Here is a 23447-nt window from a genome sequence, read left to right on the forward strand (position 1 = left end):
AGGAATTAGTAATTGTATTATTACAAATTACCTCATAAAAGTCATAAATGCTTATAAAGCCATGATTACTAAGTTTGATGTAGAACCAAGCGTTACATTGGTGCTGAAGTCATAACTGAATAATAACTGAATACTGCATGGCGACAGCTCTTGTTGTCAATACCTGTTTAGTATGGACCTGATCAGTATTCAGATTCATTATAGGCCAAGCTGTCTGCATTATTCTGCAGTGTGTTTGATGCACAAAGACAAAAGCCTCAGACGCAGGACCAGCGACCCTCACATACACCCCGATTCCTCCATTAACATGCTCTCCTCCTTCTTTCAGCATGTTTAGAGTTAGTTCATCAGGAGTCCATCAAAAGAAACCATTCAGTGGAAAACCAAATCATTCAGCGAGGAGTCTTTATTGATAGCTTCCATCATCAGATTGACATTTTATGAGAGTGCTAATCAATACACCACTGTCATTAAGCTCAGGGAGGTAAATGGGGATGAATGAAACAAAGAGGCCTGGTTTTCATAAATATGGAAGGTCTCTAATGCATCATCCCTGCTGTTCCCTGTGGATACTCCAACTCTATATTTTCTGAACACAGCCTCAGAATAACTGGGGAAAAAAAGAAAGAAAATTTCACAGTTTCAGCTCACGGCTCAAAATTGTTTCCTCTTGGACAGGGTATCCTGACAAGAAGTAGAAGAGCACGGTTTTGACACTACAGACAGAACATGCATACCACTATAAGATCTTTCTTCCCATCAAAATTTGCAGTCCATAATAACAGTGCCACTCTCCTATATGTATAAATAGAGAAAAAGCAATTGTTAAACTACAACCTCGAGGATGAAATCACTGTTGAGCAACTTATACTAAAGGTTAAGTTAAACTGGAAAGTCAATCTGATATCCAAGCAATTTCAAATAGGCTTGTCTGGAGAAGTGTAAAGGACTTAGGCTGTTAAAGTCCACAAGTTGTGAAGGGATCTGAGACAAACAGAAATTTACATGATAAAAACAATGGACTGAAACATTTATTTTGATAATTCTTGCAGATATTGAGAAAACAAAGGTCTAGAACAACAGCATCCAGGTAGCTTGGGAACCCTTTCAATCCTTCCTGCTACAGTTGTGTGCATCTGAGTACTGTACTACTGTCTGCAGCCTGTTCTACAATATATAATCCCCTCTGCTGCTACACAGGATTAAGTACAGGAGACTGTTGCCACACTTGCACTGACTAAAATATTAAGCCTTTCCATTGACTGCCTTCCCTGCAGTAAAAGGAAGAGTGCAACAGAAATTTTGCTAATAAATGAGTCAACTTGCAATTGTGTGATTCTTTTCCATCCTGAATCTATATAAAATACACCTGACTGTCAACAAGGTTTGGGGAATAAATGAGCCGGAAGCGTAATTGTTCCCCTTTTTATTCCTGGATCCTCCATTGATCAAAGCAGCTGCTGCTCTCCCTGCACTTGTCAGACATGTCAAACGAACCGACGCTGCTCCCCGACTGCTATTTCAATCTTTTGCTCTGATTGGCAATAGAAAGGTTGCATTGCCTTGTTAAAATGATTGACAGGTGGTAACACAGAGGAAATGTTAACAGTACCTTCAAAACAAAGCTGTCTTTTCTGTCTTGTTCAGCTAAATATAGTCACATTTCAAGTATTGTGGATAGACATGAAAATCATTACAGTGTTTGCAATAAGGCCACCTTCAAGGTCACATATTCAACTTATGTCAACAACTCTCTCAACTGTGTCTGTTATTTAAAAAAATGTTCATGCATCCTCTGCATAACTGGGAGAGATTAAAGGAAATTCTATTCAATGCTAAACATTTTGCTTTCACACTAAGTTTGAGTCGAACAGCCAAGATCATCCTGTTATTCTGTGTTAACATCTCACTTTAAAAACATCACAACACTTAGAAAAGTTAGGAAACTCCTCAAAGAAATCAGTACTGCCATGTAAACAAGAGTCATTCATAAATGGGGAATTGTTATTTTATTCTTTAGATTTTTGGTGTTATCTGAATTATGTATCCTGTGCAGAGTGATTAGACATTCAATTGTGGATCAAATGAGGAAACTGTGACACTAAATTTTAAGATTAGATCTGAATAGTTTCACATGATTTGTTATAATGTTATAATGCACTAAATTAAACAGAAAAACGATCTTCTTTGATACATATTCTGATACTTCACGTAAATATCTATGAAAACAGTCATTTGTTAGGCATTTCAGTGTTACAGGAAATGGTACATGCATTTTAAAATGTGTAAACAGAATGGAAAGACAACATCCACAGAATGCACTTAAGATGTGAATCTGAATTTCAAAATATACTAAATCTTGCAGCTCATTCATTTGAACCTATGCCTAACCCTGGATTCCGCTAAATTTAAAAGCTCTGAATGTTCTTTAATCCACATCACAAATAAACCTCTCACATTTACTAAGGTTCACTGTAAAGTTCTTCTCACCACTGGGCTTTCCATGATGCCTTTGAGGAAAATGAGGTCCAAGTCATTGGCAGTGGTGGAGCTTGTGCTGTCGCTCAGCGTATCCAGCGCCTGATGCATGGCTGCAAACACACAGAGTAAAGAGAAGGTTAATTTCAGTCCGCTTCCCTCTGTGGGTACGGTGACCCATGGAGCTTCAGGGGGGTCGGAGGAACCATACAGACAGCAGCTCTCTCCATTTACTAACAGGAGGAGGCTGAAGGAAAAGTAAGCAGAAGGAAGGAGGGAGATGCTGATTTCACCTCTGCCATGCTCATCTTCAGGATATTAGAAGAGACGGGGTCTTTATCAAACAATTCCCAGAATCCTTCCTCTTCCTCACATTTGCAGGAAGAGGATTTACACACACACACATACACACACATGAATCATCATCATCATCATCATCATCATCATCATCATCATCATCATTTAATCAAGTGTGGGTAATTTTGTTCCAGCTTTAAAGCTTCTCCACTGTTAGCGAGTGTGTGGCACATTAATTACCAAGTACTGTAATCAAACAGTAAATAAAGTTTGAAATGAGCCACGTAAAATCACTTCATTACGGATTCCTATTCTCTTGTGAAAAAGACATTATTCTAGTCACTGGTTTAATTGCAATGAAGCCTGACTGCATTATTGAGAATGAACCACAAAAGAGGCCTGAAAACTGATCAAATCCAGCAGAGGATGTTCTTCAGTTCTTTTGTAAACCTCGGGTTTACCACAAATCTCACTGCTTCAAGTTGATATTTTTTTGGAGAACAGTAAAAACACAGGTCAGGGAGGAGAGACTGATTAAAAAAAAGACATCCAAATAATACGGGCAGTGAGTTTCAGCAGCAGTTAACATCCATTGTGTTTCTGAGTTGGAGTTTATGTGTCTAATGCTTAGCAGTGTGCACCGAGAAATGTTTTAAGGTGCACAAAGAGGAGTGATGAGGTAACAGATATTTTGAGAATAAACACAAAGCTATTTTTGGTATTCTTCTGTGGCGTTTGGGAAAGAAGTTCTGTAACGTCTGTATTATTCTGTATAAGAGCTGCAAAAACAAACTCTCATCGCTCAGGAGACAACAGTAAAATAGAGACAATGCAAGGAAAAAAAAGGCAAGAGGAAGGCCACCTTGAAGATGACACCATCCACTCCTTCTCTGAAAAAATGTGTGTAAGTACATTAAATAAAAAAACCATGAGTCTCTGCACTGAAATCATCTTTTTTCTTCTATTTTACCACAGCATATCAATGCAGCAAGCATGACTTCAAGGTCCTGCACCAGAGCTTTAATTATCACTAAGCCTGTCAGAGCAATTACACAATCACTTGTTTGTGATTATTTGAGCTGTAACCACAATAATTTATTGATTTATTGCTTTGCCAAATTGTGATCCTAACAATTATTTGTATGATCATTATAATCACATCCACTCATCTGCATTGAAACAGCTGGTTAAGCAGAAATGTCCAAATACCCATCTCGGCGTTGACATTGTGTTCCATCATGTGACACGTGAATGGTGCTCATAAATGACGCATGCGACTGAAGAATCAACGTAGCGTTTGGTTCCGCCGACTGTTTATTTCACACGACACTTTTTTATGGACCTTTGTTGACACGAAAGTGATGGATCATTAAGCGGTAAAGTCAAACAAAACATCACTGCTGCGGGAGCATGGTCACGTCAAATGAAATCAGTGAGCCCAATAACCTGATTATGGACTGTAGAAATCACAGCAATAAGGAAGTGGTTAAAACTGCTTCTAAAACTGTTCAACTGAAGCCTTCAGAAGACAATTTAAACATTAACACCCACCAGTAACATTCACTTCCACTAAGACGCCCATCACAATAACTGCTACCCCCCCCTCCCCCACCATGTGTCAGGAATGCCCTTAACGTGCATTTAGATACACAGTGATGTTCATTTCATGGATGTCTCCAAGGAAATACAAGAAGGTGAAAGAGGATGAAGAATAAGAGTTATTTTCCCAACACTGAGTATGCCTGAGGCCATTCTATTATTCATGGGCATTATTAGAGATCAAACTTGTCCTCTGTCTTGGGTCTAGCTGCCCTTCTCCTTTCAGCAAACATAAATAAATAAGAGGGCTGCTTCCCTGGTAAACAACAGCTCAAAGACAACTGAGGCCAGCATTCAGGTCAAGGGTTCACACAGACGGAATCCTCAATATGAGACCAGGATATTGTGGTTATTTCTTGTTTCTAACTAACTTTTATTTGAAAAATAAGTTTCTTTTGAACATTTGATTTAAGTTTTTAATCTTGTATGCTCTTCCAACAAAGCCCCCCCCCCCCCCCCCCAACAACATAATCCAGAATGAACTCCATATAAAGCTGCACAGCCAGGACCAAACTGCATTTTCATTTTTAGCAGTAGCAATCATACTCCAGCTCACGTCTCACAACAAACATTTGTCTATTAATATAATTTGTTCATCATCTGAACCTTAATAGATGGAAACCCGGCGCTTCAGTGAATCTTAAATCTGTACTCTGCTTACTGTAACTTGATACCACAAGAGAACTCCATTTAGCAAGTGACAGATTAAGAGCACAAACAGGAGTTGAGTTGTGCACAGACTGAAACAGCTACATGTCTGTGAGATAGAAGCACATGTTTAAAACTAGAGAAGTAAATTGGAATTTAACACATTTATTACATATGGCACTGTGTGGCATGCTCCCCTGCCAAGGTGGCAGACAGCACAGAGAACATGTAATCACAAGGATTCAGAATTCACGTTAAAGGCTTCCGTCTTCACCTCCAAGAAGATTAGCAATTAAACTCAAAGTCGTGGAGGCAGAGAAACAATCTGAGCTGTTATTGTTTGTGGTTAAAGCGCAGCGGGGGAACATGAACCTCTTAGCCGGCACTTAGCGAAGGTGGTTCTGTTGCTATGGAGCGGCAGTTACGGAAACAAAGAGGATGGAGGAGGGAGATGAGGGACTGTGGGGGTGGGTGTGGGGGTGGGGGCATGTAGAAGGATATACAGTACGTGGGACACAAAGTAGTGTTGAAGTTTCTTCACACTGAAAACTCACTCTACTGTCACTGTCTGGGACTAAAAAATGTTTCGTGCGATAAGTTTGCAGTGATTTTGAAATATTTTGATGACAGATGTGCACTACAGAAAATGTTTATATTTTAAATCGTGAAAAAGGACTAAAATAATGAAAAACGACTATTGAGTAGTACTTTTACTTAAAATGCTCATTCCTGGCCAGTTTTTCTACAATCATCTTATTGCGATAAATGGACACAGGTAAAAGCATGAGTGGGCCGAGGAAATAACTGAATGAGTAGCGCATGAAAAAAGCAAAAATCTAAAGCAACAAGACAGCAGCAAACGACCACACCATTATTTTGTCATTGAAACATCACAACAAAATAGAATTATGCATGGGCGCACATCTTAGCGCGTCTACAGGTTTAAGATCCAGAAGATCATGAACCGACATAAACACATCCTAAAAATAAATGAATAAATAAATATATATATATATATATTTATTTATTTATATCAGACTAAATGAAAAAGGTTTGTGTTAAACTTTTCAGCATGTAGAGTCTGCAGTAATGACACCTGCATTAGGAAAAGCTCATTCGTATTCTCACTGTTTCCCAAACACTGCTGGAAGTCACTGCAATCTTATTACTCTGCTACTCTGTGAGGATGACAATAAAGTCTTAGAGATGACAACACAATTATGTAACACTGGCAAAGTCACCCCCCATATATAAAATAAATAATAAAGTACTTTGGGACCCAGACAGAAGTTAATACCTTAAAGTTACCATTAGATTTGATTCTGCTCCCTCTTCTCCATCCTGGGATGATTACTGTCAGTCCCTCAGGTGGAGAGAGATGAGATGGTGGCGGAGCTTTATATTATATCGGAATACATTCAATTGTCTGTACGAGAAACAAACTAGATTATGACTGATTTACATGATATTTTTATGATATATACTTGATCCTTACCAATCTTTATGTCTTTGTTTAGTGCATTCACTCTGAAGTACCCAGAACAGCTGAGTAATGGTGTTAACTCAGGATAATTAATTCAACATCCACCTCATCCAGTGTCTGCAGCAATCTGGCTCATTATGAGTCAAGCTTACAGAATGTTGTGCTAATTGTATGTGCACATCCATACTCAAATGTACTTTGCATAACTTGAAAGCGCTTAGCTTTTGGTTCACACAATTCTAATAAAAGTAGCAGAAAACTGCTAAACTTTAAGTGTAAAGGACATAGCTACTAAAGACAGGAAATGTCCTCCTCACACCCATGGGGTGTTTTAAATGGTGGCTGATTAGTCCTCTGTCCATGCAGAGGTAGGATGAAGCCATGCTATTAATCACAAGCATCACAAGAGTGGGGTATCTACCATAGCAGGGTAATCACCATTGCAGTTCAGATGCTGGTGGTGGTGGCTGATGACTATGCTGAGACTGGTGAGGATGAACAGGCTAATAAATGATGAAACTAGGGAATCTGTGAAGATTAGGGGTGATTGGGAGTTTATGCAAAGCAGGAGCATGAATGAACTTCCCACAGGAAGAGCATCATATTTAAAAAGTAGCAATAAGATGATAGGTTTAAGATAAAGAAGCCATGAATAGCTCCTACACCTTTCACTAAGTAGGAGATATTCACACTGACAAGAACTTTGCTACGACCTGGTTTTCATCCATGATGTGAACGCAGCTCAACCTTTAGCAGGTTCAATAAAGTTAACAGGCCGTGTCACAGTCAATCAGTAACAGTGTGCAACCAGCCAGAGACAAGGACATGATGCAGTTAGACAAACTGTGAAGGTTTATCATTTTATATTAATTTTACTGACTCTGATAAATTTCAGGTTCATCTGGTTATTGGATTATTTTTTTTGTTTATTAGTTGGATTACACAGAAACTACTGAAACAATTCCCAACAAACTTTGTGGAGGGCTGCTAGATGAGGCAAGAAACATTAGAATCATTTGGTGGAACCATTCTTTAATGAAGTTTTCTCACGCTGCAAAATAAGAATAAGCATAAAATAAAACAATTTCCAAAAATGTCCCCTTATTCCAAAAAAATATTAATAGTTACTGATGCCATTTTAATTATCTGGTTCAGTTCACAGGAGTTTTAATTCATTCAAACACATGATCGACAAAAGACAAATAAATCTGTAAGATGCACCAAAAGCATAGCAACACAACAGAAGCAACTATAGCATAAAGAAAAACGTATCACGCAAACGCCTGTGTGCGAAAATAAAATTGTTTATCTCTCTAACTACCGTGGAAGTCTTTTCTGATTCATTTATTTATCACATTTGTAATGCAATGGTGATGAAAATCTGATTTGCAGCTACCTGTAGTGAGAAGAACAAACAGGTCCGTCCTCTTATCACACTGATGATTACACGTGTAACCATCAAAGCCAGTGGATGACCGACAACATTTCAGAAGAAACACTGCAACCCTTTTCCCTTTGGCCAATCAGCAGCAACAAGGGTCTTTATAGCTGCCATTTATGCCCCCCCCCCATCACCATGGAGATGCTTGTTAGCAGCTGGCATGATATGGGTGCGGGTTGCATCGCCTTATTAGCGGGCTGAAGGTCACCACTGTGGACAACACTGATATTTTCTGACATTCTGCAGATGTACACCAACTCTAAGTTCAGCTCACCCAGATGGTCAGAGAGTTTGAGATAAGTTTGAAAGACTTTTTGGAGGAAACTAACACAAATAATTCTGTGGCAGGAGGCAAACATTTTAACTTTGACGGCAATCGTTATTCCCTGCGTCAGTCAGTGAGCGGCTATACAGTGTAATATGGATGAAATAATTCCCAGAGTCACTACATCATCAAACACCATGAGCCAGAGCAGAATTAAATTGTCCCATTCACTTGAAACCTTGTGATTATCTTTGACAGCCTAATCCTACCAACGCACTGTAGTCAATGATGTATGATCTGTGTTTGAACAGAGCTTCATTAGTCCAGCAGACACACAAGTATTCTTCTAATAGTTTGATGGTTCAGTGGGAAGAGAGGACATTAAACAGTGTGAGTGTGTGTGTGTGTGTGTGTGTGTGTGTGTGTGTGTGTGTGTGTGTGTGTGTGTGTGTGTGTGTGTGTGTGTGTGTGTGTGTGTGTGTGTGTGTGTGTGTGTGTGTGTGAGTGTGTGTGTAGAGGAGGGTGAAAGTGACAGGGCCGCTGAGTTATTTGAAGGTTGTGAGTCTGACACTCTCAGGCGTGCTGCCTCTGATCAGAACAACGTTGCATATGAATGACCCTACCGACTCACAATGAATGTACAATGTACTAGAAGTCTCTCGCCCGCTCTCGCTCTCTTTCATACACACACACACACACACACACACACACACACACACACACACACACACACACACACACATACGCACACAGACACACGCACACACACTCCGAGCTGATAGACAGGATGTGAATGCTTTGACAGAAAACGTGATTTATTATGGCTGTCACTGCTATCTTGTCAGACTACGTTGCATAGCGGAGGATATCTTGCAGCACAGCATATGATGTGACAATAAAGTCAGCGGTGATGTAATGACAGTTCCAACCCTGACTTATTCAAAAAGAAGCATGCATTTTGCACACTACAACATATGACTGTGTAGTACGTGTGATAATGCAATATTCATGAACCCCATTAATAATAAACAAATGCTATTTCCCATTCCGTGATGTTTTTACATCGTCCTCTAAAAAACAAATCCACACTTTAACACAAGTTGTGTGTCTAGAATGACTTTCTTTACTTAAATCGAAGTTTTTTTGGCTCTCAAGTTAAATCATATCAAATTTATTTATATGGCACCAAATCATCACAGTCAGTGGCAAGTCTACATTCATTTTAAAACAACTACTGACCTGCAACCCCCATATTTGTATGAGCAAACTATCCACTTTAATATTGTTTTGCTCTCAGATCCTGAAACCTCTTGTTTTAGTCCGTCCCGCATCACTTTCACACCCAGCAGGAAGTGACTTACCTTCTCCCCCCAGCTTCATTTCCAGGCCCTCCAGGGAGTTGGCTGAGTCCCCCTCCTCCAAAGTGAGCCTTGCAAACACGGTGCTAGCCATGGACGTGAACACCTTTCACAGTGACACACCAAATAATGTATCTGAGGTAAACTCAGAGGTCCCCCTCCCTCTCTCCCTTCCTGTCTGCTCCTGATTCTCTCCTCTTCCTGCACAAACGGCGCCGTCTCTCTCTTCCCTCCCTCTTCACCTGCTCTTGACGTGAACGTGTCTAAGCTGCGCCTGGCTGAGCGACTTCTCCTCCGCGTCAATGAATGGAAATGAGAGAGGGTTGTGTGCATGGGCAAAGGAAGGCGGGGAGAGGAGGAAGAAGAAAATAGTATGCTTTCTCCAGGACGACAGAGAGAAAGGAGGAAGGAGCTTTTCCCTCAAGGCTTTCCTCTGAGGGGGTTGACCGGGGGGAAGGAGCAGCAGAAGGTTGGCTTGTAAGGAGGAGGATGGGTTCAAAAGGTAGTGCGTAGTAGACCTGACATATATGTGAGAGATAACCGTCTTTTACTACCATCAAAAACACAACCGGAGCAGCGGATTCACTGTAAGTGATGAGAACTCACTGAAAAGAAATGTAAATGTGCTTTCTATTCCATGAAATACAAAAAGCTAAAGTTCCTTCGCTCTAATATCCTTAAAGCCAATTCTTCTCTAACCCTGCAGTGAAGCATGTGTAAAAATAACCTTCTTGAAAATATTGCTATGTAAAAAAAGAATAAGGATGCATGAATAGTTTTAAAGAAACAATTTACTGAACATCAGTAAAAATGTCAGTCACGCAAACCAGCGCTAACCCTGAACCAAAAAAAAAAGAAACTCTACACAAATAAAAACTCAGCATCTGACATTTATACCCACACAATTAAACAGGACAAAGCTGTGAGCTCTAGATTTGCTCCTCTGTTAACCAGAACACTGTGACTATTAATTTCCCAGACATCTGCCAGCGGCTTTTCAATCTTTCATGTGTCGGGTCAAGTGCCCACAGCGCTGCAGGAGGAGGGAATCATGGCAGTGTGACTCTGTGCCAACTGAGGGTTTAAAAAGGGCAGATTTTTCATGTTTGACTGCTACCAAAGCATCACATTTTTAACTTTCACATCAGTGTCAAGGCACGTATCTAAAAATTCACTGTGACACGAAGCCAAACAAACACAGCTCAATCTGTTTCCACGGATTCTGTGCAAAACTTGTACTTCTAGAGTGAACATTTTTATTATTTTAGGTATCAAAAGTTACATATTTTGATACCGAAACCACTTTCATCTGCCATCAAACAGCCTGTCAATTAAAAAAAAAAAAAATCAACCATGAATTAGTTTAATAAAAAACAAGCAGTTTTAATAAACTTCTATTTATTACAAATCAGTTTAATTGGATAGAAGAAGAAGCAACTATCAACCATGTCAAAGGGTGAGGGAAACACCATACATCAGTCATTTATCCATAATTAAAGCTCCATGCCTCTAATAAAAGACTGGAGGGTAAATCTGCGTGCAAGCATACGCATCTCCGTACATGCTCTCATGCACGTGTGCCATGAAGGATATAAATCCTTCCAGGCATGACTGATCTAAGGCTGGAGATTTAGCGCTCCATTAGCCAGCTCATTAAGTCACATTAGAACTTGGGAGATGAGATACATGTGATGAGTGCTGGAACAACCTAGAACCATTCAGCATCTCCTCTATTGTCGCTCTCTCACTTACACACACACACACACACACACACACACACACACACACACACACACACACACACACACATCCACGAGATGACCTCACCGTAACAAGACCAAGACACTTACTGGAGTCAGAGGTGGATGTCGCCACGGGCATTTTGAGAATAGTTTCCTCTTCGTATTTTCCACTTGTTAAACCAACTGCAATGAAAGGAAGCACAAACAAGAGAAAAGAAGAGACACTTTAAAACACTAATGTAGTATTGATTGTGAAGAACAATGTGATATCACTGGGTTGTCAAACCAGAAAGGCAAGGAGTAAAGAATGAAACAAGGGAAGGCAGGAACTAATATTCCTAACAGGGAATTCCACACAGGCCTTAGATTATGATGTGGCTTTTTATAGCTGTAATATGTTATGTTAGATTGAGGCTCTTCAACTTAAATACACAGGGATCAATGGAAGTCTAAATTCAGCCACGACAACGAAAACAAATCCTTATGTCAGCTGACTCACATAGGCATGGATCTCGTTCCTAATTTGTCTTTAAAAGCTCCCACACATGACAACTGGTGTCTCACGTTGTTTAACATCCATTATTAGAAACCGTTCCGACCGTCACGTCCGTGGAGAATGCTGTTAGCAACAGTTGGGAAGATCGAAGGAGTGGGTGAGGTAGGGGGCAGGCCAGTTTACATAAGCTTAGTGGGGATCTCTACTGAGTGGAATTGATCCGTTTAAGATGCAGCAGGAGGAAAACGCAAAAGGTGACGTGGAATCTAACAGAGACGAGAGGAGAACAGTCAGGCAGGTGAGAGTAAAAATAAAACACATTCCAGCTCTGGAGGAATCTGAATGACATTCTTTATTAAGACGATTTTTTTTTTGGCCTTTCATTTGTCATTGAACACAAACATGGAGACATTTCAAATCCAGGTTATTATCGTGGTTATTAGAGCGCAGAGATCAATTATTCTCAAAAGCCTGTTCGTTCATATATTCGCATATTTTTCATTGTTTTATCAACACTTCACAGGGTGCAAATTAAAGGATTTATCTGATCAACTACACTGCTAAATGTCAACCCAGTAGGGAACGGACTATTTCCACAATTTAAATACAGGATCCACCAGAATGAGGCGACAGTGTTGATGCATGGAGCTGACATGATTCCTGTATTATTGCTTTTCACATCTCTGCCTGCCCCGACAGGACTGGGATAATTGATTAGTGTATGTGTGTGTATATCTCTTTTCTGTTTTTTTTTAATGTGTGTGTGTGTGTGTGTGTGTCTGAACAAGGGGAAATCCATACAGAAAAATATGCAAGCCCAGCAATAACATCATCTTTTTCATTTATGGGAGGACGTTAGCTTGATCAACAGCTGCAATCTCTTCTCCTGCTGACGCTAGAACACATGCTTAGATACCGCAAGACCAAATGAAGCTATGATCCAGGAGGATCAGGTCCGTGACGCTGCCTACCGGTCCCACACACTGATCCACTGGGATCCAGGGTTTGCACTGTGAAATGACAGAGCTTGTTAAAAGTATGCAGAGACCACACAGCCACTAAGAAGCCAAAGCCGATTGCAGCAGAGCCTGGCTGTGCTGGCGCTGAGCTCACACAGTGGGGGGTGTTTGGGGAGGTGGGCGTGATGTTTTCTGCACTCTGTCAGTCTCCCTGGTTCCTACGTTACGTTACTGGTGACTGATGAAAATCTAATGACGGTGCAGTTGTACAACCATCATTTGCTGCAACCACTAATCAATCCCCACGGGCAGAAACTGAAAGGTGTCTTTAATAATGGCGTTAACACGAAGCTGAGGTTGGACAGGATCCTTCAGTCCACAGCAAGTTGTGATCTAGTCTATCTCCACAGCAATATTTATTATACCTTTCTGCTGCCTGAGAGACTGTCCTTCCCTATCAGTCTGGTCACACACACACACACACACACACAGATCTCCATCTCCCTAGTTGTGCTGGATGCAGACAGCAGCTCAATAACACAGCTGCAATGCCGTTTGTAAACCTGTTATCATCTGTGTATGTGTGTGTGTGTGTGTGTGTGTGTGTGTGTGTGTGTGTGTGTGTGTGTGCTTGCATTCTTGTGCATGTGTGTCCATGTGAGCACACATGCACACTAATGTGCATGTATGTGTGCGCTTGTGTATGCATGTGTGTATGTGGGTGTGTATGGGTGTGTGAGATTATATTTGCACAAGTTTTTGTTCTTTTTTTGATGTTCCGCCGTCAGTTAGAACCAGACTAAGTTTAAATCCTTACATAACAAGTAATGAGGGCAAAAGTCAGTGTGGCTTAGACGTCTGAAAATATCCCTCAAATTCAACGACGTACGATCCACAGCTTTGTTTTTGCTCTTCAAATGAGACTGGAAGCCTTTTTCTAAAACACTTCAGGTGACAGTGAATACATCCCTTTCTAAAACACTTCAGATGACAGTGAATACATCCCTTTCTAAAACACTTCAGATGATAGTGAATACATCCCTTATCTGATTCAAATAGTTTCTCTGTGTTTCTGACAGATTTGTCTGTGAGACCTTAGTTCACACAGGTTGTAAAATTATTTGATCACACGTATCTGTTTCCCTGAAGGCTGTTCAAGGTATTACACACAGATACATGAGCCATAATATAATATAATCTCACAACAGGAACGCATCAAAGACAGAGCGGATGGAGATTGATTCTTCCAATGACAGTAGCCCAGTGGTAGCCCAGGTGTTTGTATGCCAAGTTTAAAACCCCTTGAGCTGTTTCCACAGTGAGCTCCATTATAGCCATCAACATGTTCAAACACACACATACACACACACACACACACACACACACACACACACACACGCACACGCACACGCACACGGACCAGTGGCCAAACAAGTCTTAATCCACACATGCAGGCTGGCGTCAGGCCTAAAAATAACCCTGTGCTCCCACAGGTTCAGCTCCTCTCATTATTTTACAAGGGAAAATCATCGTATCCAAGACAACCATGAGCAGCGCTTTTCTTTTCCCCCCGGCCCTTTGCCATGGTAACAAGGGAAAATGCGTAAAATAATAATAAGTTGGATTTGGAATTGGGTCTATTAAATGGTTTGAGCAACACTTCAATCCAGAGTTCCTCCAGCGGAGTGAAAAAGGAAAGGGAGCAGCGTTCACTCAGCAGACAGAAGATCGATGTTCACAGCTTTCACTGACACAAACTAAAGCTTGAACAGTACTTCCAGATTGAAGGTCTATCATGAAGTCATGCATTTGTTTTTACTTATATTGCAGTATTAAGAGGTCAGTGGAGCAGATGAACTTAACGTGACCTTACAAAGCTACAAAATGTAATGCTGGGCACACAGTGGCTGGTTGAAGACATCAGATTCTCTCGAAGGTTAAAAAATAATAATTTTTTTTAAATTATAGAGATTTTATTGAATTTCACCCTAATCCCAAAACTATATATCTCTCAAAACACACCTTGCAGTATGTAGTTACATAGATAGTTTTGAATTTATATTCCGAGATCTGGAAATGATCTGCTTCTCGGGGTAAAGATGGTGCAGGGATAACTGTCGCCCTTGGACACGTCTTCTCCCACACATCCTGTCAAGATCTTCGACTGTCCTGTCGATAAGGCAAAAAAAAATGCCTTATGGCCTATGGTCAAAATGCATTGAGGCAGGATCTGTCCTTGGTCACTTGCTTGGTTGGTTATTTCGTCAATAATCCAGCAAACCCTGCCAACCTCCATGAACCCAGAGGACGCCTCACAGAATGCTCATATGTAAGAAATTAAATGTGCTGCTTTTTTTATTAACTTGCAAACCAGTAAAGCATCAGATCTGAAATATTGTTAATTGTAGATAATAATCTTCCAAAATACACTATGTTAACCAAATATCAAAAGCAACCACATCGGAACGAGTGACAGAGTTCTCGATAGCTCAGCAATAATCAAGTTAATCTAACCTGATTATTGCTTCTCTGCTGATGTTAATCGGTCTTCCCCAAAGTGTTTCGGTTTGACAATGATGAATTTTTCAGTTCTGTTTTCACCAAATATATTCAAGTTGTGGGGGAGGGCAAATGCAGAAATTGCTGAGTCATGGTAACATTGGCGTATGTTTGAAATGGAATGTGCCACTATGTTGAGTTCACGACTCAGCGAAACAGCTCAGAGTTCTGACTGGCCTGCAGTCTTGTCATAATCAGCTTGTTTTGAAAGCGTAAACTGTTTGGAATGTGTGAGTTTGTACATGAGAGTATTTACGAAACAATCTACCAGCGTTATACTTCAAAATGTCGTAGGATTTGGCGACAGCAACATCACCATCAGCGGGTATCACTTGATGTCAGACATCTAATAAAACCTTATGAACTTAGTGATGTGGGGGTCTTCTTTTTCCCTCATCTGATACAAAGTCAAATTAGCATAATTAGGATTGAATGTCACGCACATACCACAGAGGCTAAAGGAAAGGAAAAGTACTGAGAGGCGACCAGGGGGAGCGATTACGATCACCACCCTACCAGGATTTTAATTAAAGATGTCCACTTTTCAGAGAAAAGACCCATGATGGAATAAAGTAGAGGACTATTTCAATGTCACTCAGATCTCTCTTGAAAGAAACTTGAAATGTTGAAGACCGGATATTACACTGCAAATCCCCACTTCTCACTTTGACATCGGTGAGAAGTGGGGATTTGGTTTTCCAGGCACAGAAATGGATTCTGGATCACTTTTTCTCTGTCTTCAACAATGAGAATTGAGCGCTTTCAATGACATTTGGCTATTATTATAAAAAAAAATAATAGTCAAACATATATTTATTATATTTCAGTCAAATAATAATCTCCAAGTTTGCTTTGTAGTTTGGAATTAGGAACTGCTAAATAGTTGATTCTACAGCCTCACAATTTACAAACTGAACAGGCTCCAGCTCTGTGGCTAATGAACGCTGCTCTAGTTCCACTCCTCCATCAGCGACAACAAAGAGTCTAAAAATAAATATAAATTAGAACAGATGATGTGCTGTATGACATCAGATGCCTGTCTATCATAATCAACGTAATCACATGATGGCAAACCACATGGCCAGGCCTGCTTCCTGCAGACAGATATTCTAAAGACAACAGCGCCTGTAACCAATCAGAGCGCAGGAATCAGTGACACCTAACGATGTGTTTAAGGATTGCAGCGAGCTGAACACACCCCATCTTATACTCTCTGACTGTGGCTGCTAAAAACACCGGAGTGAATTTCCATACCTGGCGTAAGCCTTCTGTTTGTCCATTCTCGGCTGCTGTAGGAAAATAAACTGAGGCATCACTCCCTCTGTAGAAAAAACTGATTCAGTGGTACAAAAAAACATATTTAATTTTCTAAAAGTACTTAAACAAACTAAAACAAGGAAATACAAGGCAGTCAGAGACTGAAACATCCCGCGACTTACCCTAACCTACTTTCAGGGTACCCTGACCTACTTTCAGGGTAGGTCAGGGTATCCTGAAAGCATACCTTTGACCTTTCAGGGTAGGTCAAAGCTATGCACTAGCTTTGACCATAGATCAAATCCAGTGCATAGGTAGATCAAAGCACTAGCTTTGATCTATGGTCTTACTCACACTGGCCCTTATCTTTCTATCTTATCCAGTTTTTGAGTGTGCAAAAATTGAAATTTGACCTTGACCTACTTTTCTCAAGGTCAAGGTCATCATCTCATTTTCCTCCCCTTTGCTGCCCGAGTAATGTGCTTCTTGTTTCATCTTTCTATCTGCAACGGATGTGGAGGTACTTGGTGGACGAACGAACTAACGAACTAACGAACTAACGAATGAACAAACAAATGAACGAACGGATGAACGAACGCTGACAATTACAAGACATCACCACTTTGAAGCAGGATGTACTGTAATTACAAATTTGCGGTGACACAACTTGAAAATCTGAACCGTAAAGTGATTCTAAGTCATCTTGTGGGAACCATGACATTTCTGCAAAATTGCGTGCTGACACATCCAGGAGGTATTAGGGTATTTAACTTGTTTAATTAGTAATAAGAGCATCAAGCAGCATCAGTGGGCTTCACCCTCTTGGGACCTTGATGGTCTGTACTAACATTCTCAGCAATCCATCCAACACTCGGTGGTAAATTAAACAGACTGGTTTTGCCATCTGCACATCACTCGCCTAGCAAAGAATATCACGTTTGCCTATAAAAAATTAATCTACATAATCCCAGTGCAGTTGTCACTTTACTGCCACAGCCTATGAGGGGAGGTCTGTGCCGTCTCATCCCCTGTGGATGAGACGGCACAGACATTTGAGGTTGAACGAGAAGATCATGTTTACGAATGACGCCAATATGGATGGGAAAAAAGATGCTGACTGTATGTGAAATGCTGCAGATTAGTCTCCCTGTGGAATCCAGCGTGAACAGGTCCTACATCCAAAGCAGATTATTCTGTCTCCTTTCAGGGTATCAGTATGTGACATCAAGTGCGGGGAATGCCCTTTGGGATCTGGTTGAGGGTTGACACGTTTTTTGTGTGTGAAGTTTTAAGAGTCTGGCTTTAAGCAGAGTTCTTAAATACTTAGACAATGTTTCTGTTAAAGTAAAACCAGACCTGCTGATCTTCTTACCAATCCCTAAAGCCATCAAAAGCAGAAACATTTATGGTAAACCTCCCACATTCAAAACACAAACTGATGACAGGCTGAAGCTTCCTTAATCCCTGCCAGAATCTCAACGGAACATGACCTAACTGACTAGTTTGGTAGCATGAATGAAGCAATGTTATATTTGCCCAGTGTGATGTAATTACTGATGATGGTGATGTTCACCATTGTTGAATTCTGTCTCCTATTCTGGTCAATGTGTGTATTAGTGACAAATCTACTAAATAAGCGTAACGGGGGCTCTGATGTCTAACATGTTGATCTGATGTCTTATTTTATGTCAGAACCCCAATGACACGTTAATATTTAGTTGTTATTGTTCTCAGCAAGGAGATCGAATATTAAAAAAAGGTCATTTTTCAACATGTTTGTTTAAATATGTTTTATAGACAATTGAAAAAATACTGAAAAAAATCTACTGAATGTTTTTTTGTCGCACAAATTTGGCAGAAATTCTCACTCTAAGTGATGTTTGGACCGTTTAAGGTAATGTGTAAAATGTGACTGACAACAAGTCGCTTGTTTATTCCAGAAGAAACTGTGTGCTCTGAATTCTGAAGGAACAGGGAGGAAATCTCTCCTGTCTTGTCTCTCATTGTTTATTTATACCACGACAGCGCCTGCCTTTCTATTGGTCCACACGCACTCAGAGGACCGTGCGCGTCTCCAAGTGTGAGCATGCGCAATGGAAATGAACAGGTGCGTGACGTGCTTTCAGTTATTATAATTCATTTCCAAAAGCTTGAGGCATCTATTATCTCTGTATTAGACGAAAAAAATATATTTGCTTCTCATTTTTATTGTTTTTTTTAATCTGTACATATGTCTGTGAGAGTTAAACTGGTTGTAGAAGCCCCAGATTATTTAGGTTTTCATAGAATTTCCCTCAGACATCAGACGCACGACGCGTGGGGCCATGGAGACGTTTGTGCCTCATGCTGACTGCGCGTTTCTTCGTAGTAAGAGGAATCAAATATGAAGGAAACAACACGCACTTGATGAGAATTATTAAATTAAATCTTTTCTTTATTCCTCGGTACACATGAAATAAAACGAGTGTGCATCATCCGGTAATATAACGGCTTTGGAACGACGTTATTCTCCACCAACATCAAACCACATCCCGTCAGTGAACGCAGCCACTCACCTGCCGGGTCACCTTTATCCGGACGCCTCCTCGGTGTGAGATTCCGCTGGAGCTTTTCGGTGTCTGCACTCGTTTCCTTGCAGTTGTTGCAGGTCTGATTTAACGTATGCAGTCACTTTGACAACACAACCCACACAAACTGCTGTGGTTCACGACACCTTGCCTAAAATGTATTGTGCGCTCTCAGAAAAAGCCCCATGGATCGGAAGCCAATCGGCCTCAGTGTCGGCGGTTCTTCTTGGTCCACCGGATGTTCACAAATGTTTCAGTGATGATAAATGCCTGTTTCGGTGTCGTAGCCCGGTGTGAAGTTGAACGGTGTCCGTTTCCGTCGATGGGAACCAGTACAGGAGAAGCAGTTTGGGCAGATTAATTTTTACAAGTAGTTTATCGGTGGTGCAGCGACATCTAGTGGCTGGAAAATCAACTGCAGTTTGTTCAAATTTAATCAACACCAACCCGTGTCTTCTTAATACTTTTATTCCACTGAGTAATTTTAAAGGAATTGATTTTTGCTACAAATTATTTACATTTACATAGTTGGCAAAAGAACAGAAACATTTACACAGAGAGAGATTTTAATTCACATTGAGTAATTAAATATAGAGAGTCACGAAGTCCAGTGCTTTTTTTCGCTCGAGAATCTGTTTCATCATTGATGAGTCACAGGATCAGAGAGAACATCTGTGAAGTTTAACATTGGTTACCACTGGTTATCATAGTCCAAGCTGTAAGAAAAGAAAAGAAAAACAGTTTAGACAGAGTTTTGTAATATGTGGTGGATGACAGCACTGATAGATCACAAGATCAAATCTTGGATCGTTACCCTGTGATTATATCATTAGGACCATGATGTGGCCAATAAAATAAGGATAAAAGAAATTGATAATCAATATTCACTTGGAGAGTAAAATGGTATTAACATGGAGCTCGAGAACAGCAGTATAAACAGTAATGTCGACTAATCCTACTGCAAAAAATCTATAAACAATTTAACAACACACTTGAGCAATATTGGCAGAGCATACAAGTATGGTACACATTTTCCTTGAGGCACAAACTCACTTATTACCCACTATCATTGAACAAAATCTTTTCACAATCTTAGCACTTTGTGCAAATGGCAGCCAGAAAAACAACTTATGTGTTAACAGGAAGCTGCAATTGGAAAATAAAAATGTGTTTTTATTTTAGGTGCTCTCACATTCAACAACACATTCTTCCATTATTTATAATAATTAATCCATTGCATTTAATGTGTTAAATGATAACAAGGAGTCTAAACAGTCTGACCTCCTCTTCACATTAACATAATGGGGTTTTTATTAAATATTGTTCAGTGACGTCAACCTGTGTACACTTATTTCTAGGTTTTTTTCCCAGCATCTTACATTTAATAACTGGCTATAATTAGCACAAAAATCCACAAATTTAAAATCTGTGGCATCAGTACGAGACTCAACAAACCTAAGGGGATTAAACCAGACATGGATTCTCTGCATCTGCATTCTCTCACCGTGGTTCGGTATCACGGTTGGAATCAGCTCCAAACAGCAGCCACGCCACGGCCTGCTCAGGGGTCGACCTCTTCCCATACCTGGAGAAAAACACCAGCCGTCACTCAGTCAGCACCTAACTGGGTGTTTTGCTGGTGTGATCACCACTATGAATTTAATCAATGGGACATCTAGTAATCAAGCTGTGGAAAAATACATCTACCACATGCCTTGTCAACTTCCTGTCAGCAACTCTTCTCTGTTACATCTCTACAATCCAATCAAAGGTCAGCCCAAGCAAAAGGGGTATTTTTCAGACTTACAGTCATGATTCCAGCAAGAAAACACAACAATCTCTCCAGATGTCTCTAAAATCTCCATCCTGGCCAGAGTAAAGATGAGGGGGCTGTGCTGCAATCCCTCTGAGTGTAATAATGGATCCATCCTCTTTAATTACAGACTGCCAGGATCCACAATGAAATGACTCTCAGCTTCCATGGCAGGAAAACTCCACACTACGTTCTCTGACCAGAAGGCCAGAAGTCATTCCTTGTTATTCCACATGCTTTTATCAAGACATGTACCACATGGCAGGGATGGTGTGTCCCTGCTAAACATATCAAAACTATAACTAGTAGTAGAATCTTAAATCATGTTTTAATATGACACAGAGATTTATAAATCTCATTACCATTGTATAACAGAAACGCACAATCCCAGAATTTAATAAAAATCAATTATTAAATGATCTGTCGGGATGCAGTCTGGATTCCAATCTACGAAGATACTAAAGGAGTGAGTGGGATGTCTGGTGTTGCAGTCCATTACAAGATTTGGAGTCACAACGGAACCATTATAGGTTTACTCAGTTGAGGAAAACCAGGCTCTAGTCGTCCACCTCATTATCTCTCATAGAAAGCTCAGCAATGCATTGTAATGTAGGTGTAATGAGGCGAGAGTCCTCCCTGGCTTTCCAGGGAAGAGCTGAACTCCTGACCAACATCTGAAAAGTCTTGAATTAAGTTATGAGACAGGGTTTAAATGAGTGGAGTCCTACCAAAAAAGGTGAAGGTTAGATCCCCCTGGGGGGGCTATCCTTACTATGTTGTCCTTGAGCCAGAGCTAATCCTTCATATCAAGGGGGGTGGACCACCTTTCTGACCCAATAAGAGGATGAAGATCCCCAGTCTCTGCAGGTTTCAGCATCTATTAGTTTGTTTTTTCAAGGTGATGCATGTGCAGAATGACACACACACACACACACACACACACACACACACACACACACACACACACACACACACACGCACACACACACACACACACACACACACACATACACACACACACACACGATGCTCATCCTTCAGCTGTTAGAAAACCTCTCTCTCTCTCTCTCTCAAAAAATAAAATAGAGTATGTATATTTAAGTTAGAGTCTAAAGGGTGACCCCGCCTCACCTCTGCCTGGTGATCAGGTTGACGTAGTGTCTGACCGCTGCGTGGTACTTGGCCCAGTCTTCCGGGGAGGCGTTGGTCCCGGGGCTCTCCGGTTTGGGGGGGTAGGCATCGGTGAAGCTGCTGAGACACACCAGCAGACAGACGACGAGCGCTGCAAACATCATCCACGATCTGAGCGTGTGGACCATCTGGGGAGGAACAAAAAAAACCCAAACTTTAATCAACTTTTGATGAGGTCAAAGTTATGACTGGATGTTTCAGTTTGTTCAGTCTTTCATATTTTAGTTCCAAATGCTAAATGAAATCAGATCATAAGGATAAATTACTAAAGGTATTAAATTTTTACTTACACTTTTTATTTTCCTTTGTTTTGTTTTGGGTGTTTTTAGTTGTCCGCTTGTGTCCTCTCTCTCCCCGGCGGTGCGCCTGTCTGATGCTGCCCTCCCTCCTCACATGCTTTTATAGCCGGGGACCAATACCTGCTCCACGCTGAGGAACTCTTAACCACACCCCTCTCCACTGCCGTGGACGTGTGGATTTAGGCAAAATACTCACGCTACTTTGATGATCGGATTATGTTTCTTCCAGGTGACTTGAAACGTTTAGTGAAGATGGATGGATGGAAATTTATTCATCTCCGCAGGGGAAGTTTATTTTTCCACAGCACCTCACAAAAAGTGACCCAAAGACTCAGTGTTATTTCATAACTAGAATATAAGAAGAAAAGTATTTCAGCACTGAATATGAGTAGATGAAAATGTTGTATTAACAGTAAAAAAAAAAAAAAAAAGAGAACTTGAATGCTTAAGAGTTATTGATTCATCTCTGCTGTGCATCACTTTGACAATGAAACACATAGATAAAGAGAAACCTGACATTTCTGTAAATTTTTCAGCATCAGACCAAAACTTTACTCCCCATGAGCACAAATCCTTCACCGCATGGGTTAAAGCTTCATCTTCAACGCAAAGCGCACCATGTCTGCACTACTTGCTCATTCATCATGAAGCTTGTCCTACTCAATGTGTTTTGTACCGTTATATGACGCAACACTCGGGTTGGTGAAACCTTGTGGGACGCTGAAACGAGATGGTTGTTGAGAGAAATTTGTCTTTCAAAATGCTGCACTGAGCAGACAGTAAATCCAAAATAATCAGCACCAAACTGAACTGACTCACAGTCAAATGTGAAATGTATCCTGTGCATGAAAGACAATCATCAGTGTGCAGCAACAGTAATGATAAATTAATAAGCTAGGGTTTATTCAAAGCTTTCATATCTTGTTTTTATTAAGAATTAAAAGAAACCACCAACTGAACAATTTAATTTGTATTTGTATCCTTAATTTGCATCT

The 23447-nt window shown here is 40.5% G+C and overlaps 2 protein-coding genes across 7 annotated transcripts in view; both read right to left on the minus strand.

The window, feature by feature from the left end:
• mpp2b (MAGUK p55 scaffold protein 2b) overlaps positions 1-19611 on the minus strand; it is a 33219-nt gene extending 13608 nt beyond the window's left edge. For 2 of the 5 annotated variants that reach the window (XM_068305674.1, XM_068305671.1), the window contains exons 1-3: positions 19138-19611; positions 11420-11494; positions 2491-2591 (exon numbers count right to left, since the gene is read on the minus strand). In XM_068305674.1, the coding sequence (XP_068161775.1) occupies positions 2491-2591; positions 11420-11450 (132 nt within the window). In that variant the 5' untranslated portion in view covers positions 11451-11494; positions 19138-19611. Of the gene's footprint in view, positions 1-2490; positions 2592-9572; positions 9855-11419; positions 11495-11810; positions 11922-19137 lie in introns of those variants that run through there. The other 3 variants (XM_068305670.1, XM_068305669.1, XM_068305672.1) reach the window with 2 other exon arrangements.
• On the minus strand, positions 19608-22538 carry LOC137588540 (peptide Y). Of its 2 annotated transcripts, none has more exons than XM_068305676.1 (4): positions 22444-22538; positions 22094-22281; positions 20654-20734; positions 19608-19865 (listed from the first exon to the last, which is right to left on the minus strand). In XM_068305676.1, exons 2-4 carry the CDS (start codon positions 22279-22281, stop codon positions 19841-19843), a joined length of 294 nt encoding a protein of 97 aa, XP_068161777.1. In that variant the 5' UTR covers positions 22444-22538; the 3' UTR covers positions 19608-19840. The 2 variants fall into 2 exon arrangements, with proteins under 2 accessions (XP_068161777.1, XP_068161778.1); XM_068305677.1 differs by having other exon boundaries at positions 20605-20734.
• Between the last annotated feature and the right edge of the window lie 909 nt (positions 22539-23447).

Source organism: Antennarius striatus, chromosome 21 (assembly GCF_040054535.1).
Source record: "Antennarius striatus isolate MH-2024 chromosome 21, ASM4005453v1, whole genome shotgun sequence".
Classification (NCBI taxonomy): domain Eukaryota; kingdom Metazoa; phylum Chordata; class Actinopteri; order Lophiiformes; family Antennariidae; genus Antennarius; species Antennarius striatus.